Source organism: Macadamia integrifolia, chromosome 2 (genome assembly GCF_013358625.1).
Source record: "Macadamia integrifolia cultivar HAES 741 chromosome 2, SCU_Mint_v3, whole genome shotgun sequence".
Lineage (NCBI taxonomy): Eukaryota > Viridiplantae > Streptophyta > Magnoliopsida > Proteales > Proteaceae > Macadamia > Macadamia integrifolia.
In genome coordinates this window covers 21700765-21709751 of record NC_056558.1, presented here as the reverse complement: position 1 = coordinate 21709751, position 8987 = coordinate 21700765, and the positions used below count along the sequence as shown (strand labels likewise).

At 36.0% G+C, this 8987-nt stretch overlaps 2 protein-coding genes across 2 annotated transcripts; both read right to left on the bottom strand.

Moving 5' to 3' along the window:
- Positions 1-659: 659 nt before the first annotated feature.
- Positions 660-6958, bottom strand: LOC122072171 (putative 12-oxophytodienoate reductase 11). The gene is made up of 5 exons (XM_042636742.1): positions 6709-6958; positions 4556-4696; positions 4338-4468; positions 2346-2522; positions 660-1320 (listed from the first exon to the last, which is right to left on the bottom strand). Exons 1-4 carry the CDS (start codon positions 6852-6854, stop codon positions 2479-2481), a joined length of 462 nt encoding a protein of 153 aa, XP_042492676.1. The 5' UTR covers positions 6855-6958; the 3' UTR covers positions 660-1320; positions 2346-2478.
- On the bottom strand, positions 713-1357 carry LOC122064410 (putative 12-oxophytodienoate reductase 11). The gene has a single exon (XM_042628115.1). It carries the CDS (start codon positions 1355-1357, stop codon positions 713-715), a length of 645 nt encoding a protein of 214 aa, XP_042484049.1.
- Positions 6959-8987: the final 2029 nt, after the last annotated feature.

The window sequence follows — 8987 nt, the reverse complement described above, 5'->3', positions numbered from 1 at the left end:
AACCCCTCGGTCTATGTTTCCAGAACATAAATACAACTTCTTTTGTGCAAGTAGTAAAGTATTTCTTTCTCGATGAAAAGTTATCTAGGTCGGATCTTGCTTGGTTTTTTAATGTTTTTGCCATTACTATATATTTTATTTGGAAACATAGAGGTGATATATTTGCCTCTACTATTAGTCCTAACCCTGGTTTAATTTTATATAATGTTAATAGGTGGATTTCTGATCTCAAACTTTATCCTGTGTAGCTAAATGATATTGTCTTACTCAATAAGTATGGTCCAACCAGCTTGAAAAAAAGTTTTCCTAACCCTTTTTTGAAATACCCTTTTTTTTTTTTTTTTAATCAATGACATACCCAATTTTGGTTTGTGTGGATGCAACTAATCTTTTGAACTCAGGTTCAGGGTGGGCATATGGAATTCTCTCACAAGGTTAGTTTAGGATCAATGATACAAATTCTATTACAACTATTCAAAGAGAAGCAGTGGAAGCGAAAGGTATCTAAAAAGGAATGAACATGGCATTCAAGAAAGGATGGAATATAAATGAAGTCTGGTTCTTAGATCGGGGGTGACTTCATCTTATTCCCCAACCTACTAAGGGTGCATGGCCCCTTTTTTTATTTTACCACATTCTCCAAGATCAAACAATGAAGCTATCAAAATCACTTCTACAATACATAAAAGATAACATGACCACTGAATTTCTCTTACGTTTCCGAATTTGGAGTCGTAGAATCAAGAAATGGATAGTCAGTGTAACCGATTACGGGATCGGGTATGTACATTGTTTTTCTATTGTACTTGTTAAGAGGAGCATTAAGCTCAAACCTCTTTGGCAAATCTGGATTGGCCAAGAAGAAGCGACCATAAGCCACAAGATCTGAGTAGTTGGTAGCAATTGCTCTGTTCCCATCTTCCCTATCATAGCCCCCAGCTGCAATAAAAGTGCCATTGAAAGCCCTTCTCATGGGTAGAAGACTGTGGAGAGTTACAGCCTTTTCCAAAATTTTAATCATCCTTGGCTCTACCATGTGGCAATAGAGAATCCTGTATCTGTTAAGGGATTCTGCCATGTAAAGGCCAAGAGCTTCTGGGTTTGAGTCTCCAGAACTGAAATAATCTGCAAAAGGTGAGAGCCTCATCCCAACTTTATCAGCTCCAATCTCATTGACAATAGCCTCAACTACTTCTAGAGGGAAGCGACAACGATTTTGTAAGCTCCCACCATATTCATCTGTTCGGTCATTTACTTGGTCTTTCATGAACTGATCAAGTAGGTAGCCATGAGCCCCATGGATCTCAACTCCATCAAAGCCTGTAGTCAAAGAAGAATTTAAGTGAGATAAGTACATATATCTAAAACTAAAGTCGATACTCCAACATGGATATGTGGACCCATTATTAAGTAAATAGGCTGATAACTTAGCTGATGTGGATTTAGTTCTTACTACTAAGTTTTGTTTGGTTCGGTAAATCTTTGGGATGATATTCTTTAGAATGATCATTCTTAATTTTTGGAGTTGTTTGGTTCCCCTAGGATGACCCTCATAAGTGAGCATCTTACTTCCCATGAATGACCATATTACAAAGGATGTGATCCAAATGTGAGTTTACCTCAACACTTAAACTCAGATTTGAGTAACATTTTTACCACCTAGTATTAAAGGAAAAAGGGAAAAGACGGTCTCTACGGAAGCCAATATCTCAACCCACGAGAAACATGCACTAGCCTTAGCTTTAAGGCAACCAAACAATTTTTCAAAAAGAAACATAATTCAGAAAAATGTCTATCAAAAGATTGACATTCATATCCGATACATACACCATTTGATTTACCGAACCAAACACCCCCTTAACTACTCAGATGTTAGGAGTAAGGTGGCAGTAAATGGCCCTCAAAAGAAAATATGATCTGCAATGAGGTTGTCATAAATCTGAGACAAATTTGTGGAAGTATGATGACTCCATATATCAGTTGGAACTCTCTACCCAACACCTTAAGCATTAGGGACGACACATTGGTTGAGCTTTTTAACATTGTATCAAAGTCACCATTAATAATACATACGCGAGTGTATGTGGGACCACACATTCCACGTGTACAGACACCCATCAGGGGCTAATCTACATACTGCTAGCTTATCTTAATCTTCATCTAAAAGAAAATAGTCCCAACTGCTAATGGAAGAATTGCTTATAATTATCATACATTAATGCTTTCTCTCTCAGGGAGTTTGATCATCTAAATGTGGCCAATCAGCTTACAATAAGGTCTAGACTACTTAAATTTTATAATCATTTAGCATTTTGCTGAAAACTAAATATGTTTTGAAACCTTACCAGCTTCTATAGCATTTCTAGCAGAAATTCTGAAATCATTGACGATTTGAGGGATTTCATGTGTCTTTAACCGTCTTGGAGGTGTGATCTTTGTTTCAACAACACCACTGGTGTGAACAATTGGCTCTGGTGGTTAATCTGTGGATGAAATGGGAGCCAGCCCATTTGGCTGAAAATCTGTATAGAGGGATTGGGTCAGGAAATTGGAAATGGACAATCATTAAAGGACCTAAGATTTCAAAGTAATCAACTGGATCAGTCAACAAAATGAATTTCTATACAATGCTATAATTCCACAATAACAGAATCAATAACCTTAATAGTATACAAAAAAAATGGGTGTAAAGTATGTACAAGAGAAAAATTTTAGAGTGTCCTATAGGTATTCACAAAAAAAAAAAAAAAAAAAGTATGTTATCCTTTTGTACAATTCAAATATTTTGTTCCACAGAGTCGCATCCAAATTGAAGCCAAAACAACAAGATCCAAAAAATTTATACAAATTCTGGCCCAATACATGAGCACATAAACCAATGTATGAGCTAGTTTTGATATCATGGCAGTGGTCAGTAAATAGCACAGAAGTCTATTTCGAGAAAGTCAAACTCCTTGTCCATATGTAACAAGCAAATCATTCATTGGAGCACCAAACAACACTCAGAAGAACTGAATAGTATCAGATAACTAACAATATTAAACTAAGTACGAAATCTTCCTTACCTTCCCCCCCCACCCCAAATCCAAGGGTATGCACACCTATATGCCATTTGGCTCCCACTTATTCATAGCTTATTCATAGTTGTGGTTTATTCATTTATTGTTGTTAGAAGTCTACCGAGAGAAATGAGAAGTCTAGCGCAAGTCCCAGACTACCCCCCTTGGGTTTTCCTAATCCTATTAGGATTGTGGGTTGTCCTAGTCTTATTAGGACTGAATACAATTAGAAGTTTGCAATTAGTATTAGTTTCCTATTTTGTTTTATTTTACTCTTTCCTATTCCTAGTAGGACTTGTAATAGCTATTCTATTTAATGAATGAACGAGGGCATCCCTAATCTAATCAATTGGACTTTGCTCCACAATCACAGGTCTCTCTCTCTCTCTTTCTCTTTACATGGTATCAAAGCTTAACAAGTTACTAGTTTGAGAGTTGTTCAAAGGTATCATGCTAATGGTGAAGCTCTATTTCTTAGAAAAATAAGAACTAGGGTTTCAATGAAGGTCTGATGCAAACCATACCTGATTTTGTTCGTGTCTTCTACTTCTGAATTTGTCCTGAATCGATTTGTTGCTATTAGGGTTGGTCTCCGCCTCTGGTTTTGAGCTATCGGCTTTGATTTGCTTGGTCAAACAAAATGGGCAACTTGAAGGGGAATGTTGGAATAATTGACTATTGTAATTATGGGTTTTAGAGGTGTTATCCAAACGGACCCTTAAGCCCACTTTAGGGTTTTATTTCATTATAGATATAGAGACTTGTGTCCATTATTTGACACAGGTCATATTTTTCCCAATTCAATAAATTCCTGGTGAAAAAAAGTCACCTTTAGACCAACCAGGTGCCACATATTCTTTGCCAAAGTTTAGTTGGTGTAGTTTCCCATCAGTATTGGCTTGCCATAATCCAAAATTTCAGCATTTTTTGCAACTGATGAGTGAAATTTAATGTTGAGATTTCACATTAGGCACAGAAGACAATATGCAATCAATGGTAGAACATGTCTAGGAGTGATAGTTCAGAGTTCTGCAACAATGATTTTTATAAGAAAGGTGTGATTGTACACAACCAGTACTTCTCAATCTTAATATTAGCTCAATTTACCCATATTAGTCGACAATTCAGAGAAAGAGGTGAGTATATTTCTTCAGGAGACAAAACAAAGAGTTATTGCAATATTTTCTTTTGGACTATCATGCTCATGCTCTGAAAGACAGTATATTTAACATCATAGAATATTGACAGAAGAAGAAAAATATATGATCAAGAACATACCAGAAGCAGACACCCTTCCCACATGCCATATCTGGCAAAAGAAGACACCACCCTTTGCATGAACAACATCCACTACAGGTTTCCAGGCTTCTACCTGCTCTTTTGTCCAAATACCTGGAGTATGTGGGAGTCTACAATTTAAGAAGAAGAAAATAAATAAATACAATAATTGATCTTACAAACCTTTAGAATGAAAATTTGACAGAAGGAAATTTTACCCTTGGGCAGTATCAGAAACACCTGTGGCCTCACTTATGAGCAACCCCCCTTTGGTGGTTCTTTGAGAGTAATATAAAATAGCATGTGGTTGAGGAACATTGTTGTAAGACCTCTGTCTTGTCAAAGGTGCCAAAACCACTCTGAAAGTTCATAATATAAATAAGGTTTCTTGTTTTAAGAGGTGGATCAACTAAAATACAATAATAAATCAGCAAGCTTTTAAGATGGAGGTTTTTATTTTTAAGCTTACAAGAACTGAATCATCAAATTTCATTGTCTGTTTGGCATATCCAAAACATCTTGTAATTAGAACAGAAATCAGATGACTTTGTAGTTCCTCAGTTGGAAACATGCAGGTCAGCAAGTGGAAAAAAAATAAGAAAATAAAAGGTGTTCGGACCAAATCCAGTAGTCTCTCTGTAGATTATTCCCATCTGGCATCAATCAAGATGTGAGATTAAGTCCTTATACAGGGTACTGTTGTAAAAAGTCAAGGACAATGGATGCCATATATATAGAGTGGATCAGAACACATTGAAGAATACTCCATTAGTTACCGATATGTAATGGATGAGAACACATTGAAAGAATGCACATTAGATTGTTCTATGGTTAAACTTTTCACAGTTTATCAATGGATATAAAGATTTTGGCATGAATATTTTATTGGTCTGGGCATGGATATTTATTTGGACATTTTGTTTTTGGATGCTTCCTATGTCCCTGCATATGGGTCGGAATCTGGCAAACATACAATCTGAATCTTGCCCCCCAACCATTGGTTTAGAGAGAGGAAATCTAAAGAAAGCCATTTTTCTTTTTGTATACAGTTTCAGGATTAGGATTTTATGAATAAGATTTTCATATTATTTTAAATTTAAAATGAACATAAGAAAAACTAAATTAAATAAAAATGAATGTTAAAAATAGAATCTATTAAGGCACCGTTTGACAACGTTCCATTTCTGCCGTTTCTGCTTTTTCTTGTTCTTGGAAACGGAAAAACAGTGTAAAAAGCATTTGATAAAGTTGTTCCGTTTCACCTATTTCTAGAAACGTAAATCAAAATTTATGTCTATTTACAATTCTAGAAACGACTCTGACAAAATAAGTCTTCGTCATTTCTAGAAACAAATTTGGGAGAAAAAAAAGGTTGTTGTGCCCAATAAATCTCTCAAATATTTAAACCTAAAAAGAGGCAACCGAACCCTCTCTCTCTTTTGGGCATCCGATGATTCTATTGGGTTTTTTAGTGGCATTATATCTGCAAAAAACGTTTCGAGAAACAGGTTTATCAAACATCAAAAAATCCGTTTTTGTTTCAGAAAACATGAAAAGCCGTTTCTGCTGTTTCTAGACACAGAAACAGCAGAAATGTTATCAAATGGTACCTAAATATTTTAGAAATAGTAGGGTGCAGATGTAACCAAGTGGATTGATGAAGATGAAGAAGGATATTATATTTTCTGTCCCATTTAGTACAGCAACAAAGAATCAAACTATCACTAAATTTATTCCTTTCTCTACTTCTTCCAAACACGGGATAACCCCAAGGGTTGTGGGTTTTCTTATCTACTAATTGTGTCTCCTTCACCACCCCCATAGGGATGGCGTACAGGGTTTATAACTACTACTCTTACTACAGGAGGCTTGCCTAGCAAATGAATGAAGATTTAAACAGTTCATGTTTAGAATTAAACTGAAAGTTGACTACTTCAGGCAGGATTCTGATAAGAACGTTTGATCCATATAAAATGGTTGGTAAAAGGGGGGAAGAGAGAGAGAGAGAGAGAGAGAGAGAGAATATCTAGTCTGCATGTGCATGGAAGACCAAACGCCAATTTTTCAGAACTGAAGGAGGATAAAATGGTCAGGTCTTTGTCCTCCATTTGAATCATAGACATGAAACAAATTGACAAAGAAAAAAAAGTCTTTTTAATGGAAATTTTCTCATTTGCTTTAAATGGGGAAGAAAAAAAAGTGCAGGGCAGAGTTTTAGAGATTGACAAATTGAAGGACTTCTAATGGAAATTTTCTCATTTGCTTTTAATGGGTACTAAAATTAGAAAACAACAACAACAACAGTAACTTGAAGCAAAACCAAGCACAACCAGTACAAGAAAAACCAGACAGAATGGATATTGTGACAAACCTGTGAGAAAGTAGAAACTTTCCCATCTTGTACGGAGTGAGAAGAGGTATAGAAGTGACTGCAGCACCAGCCATCAGATGATTCTTCTCAGCTTCTTCTTCTCCTTCTCTCACAATTGATTCCACCTCTGTTTTGCTTGAAGCCATTTTAATTCTTTTTGGTAAAGTTCCAAACTTTTGCTTCTGTTCTTTATAGACAGGAGAATGGGCATTTTGGTAGGCCAAGTGACTTCAATTTGGTTTAGCAAGAAAAAAAAGACTTCAATTTGATCAAGACACTCAAACTCCATCAAACATTTGAATTCAAATGAATCACCCCAGAGAGAAAACAGGCCAGATTCGTCTCACAAATCAATAGTTTGATACTGACTAATTGGATAATTTCCAATATCTAGGCATATCTGGGTTGAAGACTGAGGATTTTTTTTTTCTTTTTTGATCGAAGACTGAAGATTTCTTTTCCCTGAGAAAATGGAATGTTCAAATGAGGATGGGTGATGGATGGATGGAGTCACCAGTGACGAATGCATCCAAAGGGTCACCAGTCACCTCGCCTGGTGGTGAGAGGTGAGGTGACCCTGTTGAGAAAATGTGAATTTTCCGATAAAAGATCAGCTTAACCGAAGATCAAATCGAATTTTTCTTTTTCCGTGTTGAATTTATTGTTCAATTACTGTCTAAGGCTTGAATTTTTTATTTTTTTTAGTAACCGAAGATTCTTCTCAGCTTCTTCTTCTCCTTCTCTCACAATTGATTCCACCTCTGTTTTGCTTGAAGCCATTTTAATTCTTTTTGGTAAAGTTCCAAACTTTTGCTTCTGTTCTTTATAGACAGGAGAATGGGCATTTTGGTAGGCCAAGTGACTTCAATTTGGTTTAGCAAGAAAAAAAAGACTTCAATTTGATCAAGACACTCAAACTCCATCAAACATTTGAATTCAAATGAATCACCCCAGAGAAAACAGGCCAGATTCGTCTCACAAATCAATAGTTTGATACTGACTAATTGGATAATTTCCAATATCTAGGCATATCTGGGTTGAAGACTGAGGATTTTGTTTTTCTTTTTTGATCGAAGACTGAAGATTTCTTTTCCCTGAGAAAATGGAATGTTCAAATGAGGATGGGTGATGGATGGATGGAGTCACCAGTGACGAATGCATCCAAAGGGTCACCAGTCACCTCGCCTGGTGGTGAGAGGTGAGGTGACCCTGTTGAGAAAATGTGAATTTTCCGATAAAAGAACAGCTTAACCGAAGATCAAATCGAATTTTTCTTTTTCCGTGTTGAATTTATTGTTCAATTACTGTCTAAGGCTTGAATTTTTTATTTTTTTTAGTAAAGAGTTCTTGGTCTAGGAGCGTAGCCCTATACTAACATGGAGCCAATAAAAACACATATGGCAATATTAGCGGGGTTGGCATTTTTGCCTTTCATAGTAGTGCGGCGAGCATCCGATGATTGGAACCATATCGAGGCAAGTGTCGATGTCGTCTCGATAGTCCGATGCTCACACCCATGGCAGACAATCATCGCCCTTCGCTTAACTCCTCTTATGTCTGGCAGTCGTTACATTCCCACACAAAATCTTTTTTATCTTTTTTTATCTTGAAATTCAATTTTTTTTTTCATGAATAAAATAATAAATTACCTAAAAATAAAGAGAGAAAAATTTAGGTATGTATGTCAAGGGAGGTTTTTTTTTTTTTGCTAAACTTAAGGGAAGGTTTCCATTGAAGCAAAAATATATCATTATCACTTTTTGCCCTTTTAATATGTATGCTATTTTTTTTCCAATGAAAGTAAAACCCTATCATTTCCCATGTAAATTTAAAAAGTATGCATTACAATGACAATTCTAGAAAAAAAATATATATATATAAATATAATACTGAAGGTAGGGGTGCAACAAGGCCAGGTTGGGCTGGATTTCTTAAAACCCTAACCCAACCCTGAGTCTCCTTAACTGGGCCCAAACCTGTCCTGAACCTAATTCAGGGCCGTAAAACTTCAACCTTGGCCCTACCCTTCAGGGTTCAGCCCAATCTTTACCCGCCCTAATTGGCCCTAATTTTTCAAAGTTGGGTCGGGATGACCTTGACCCTGACCTTGGTTTGCCATAAAAGACTAGATATACCCTGACCCTGCAAAATATGAAATAACTTAAAAATAAAAAATATTCATTATAAAGTGGAGATAAAAATACAAAGTTACAAATTACTTGTTATGAGGAGAACATCCTAAAACAAACATTCAAACAATACAAATAACTCCAACTATT

What these genes read in the sequence shown, in the direction of transcription:
- LOC122064410 (XM_042628115.1), bottom strand. Translation starts at nt 1,357, where the DNA reads ATGTACTTATCTCACTTAAATTCTTCTTTGACTACAGGCTTTGATGGA.
- LOC122072171 (XM_042636742.1), bottom strand. Translation starts at nt 6,854, where the DNA reads ATGGCTTCAAGCAAAACAGAGGTGGAATCAATTGTGAGAGAAGGAGAA. An exon ending in GTTTCTGATACTGCCCAAGG is followed by an intron (nt 4,469 to 4,555) that starts GTAAAATTTCCT and finishes CTTAAATTGTAG; the next exon opens with ACTCCCACATACTCCAGGTA. An exon ending in GGGAAGGGTGTCTGCTTCTG is followed by an intron (nt 2,523 to 4,337) that starts GTATGTTCTTGA and finishes CCCTCTATACAG; the next exon opens with ATTTTCAGCCAAATGGGCTG.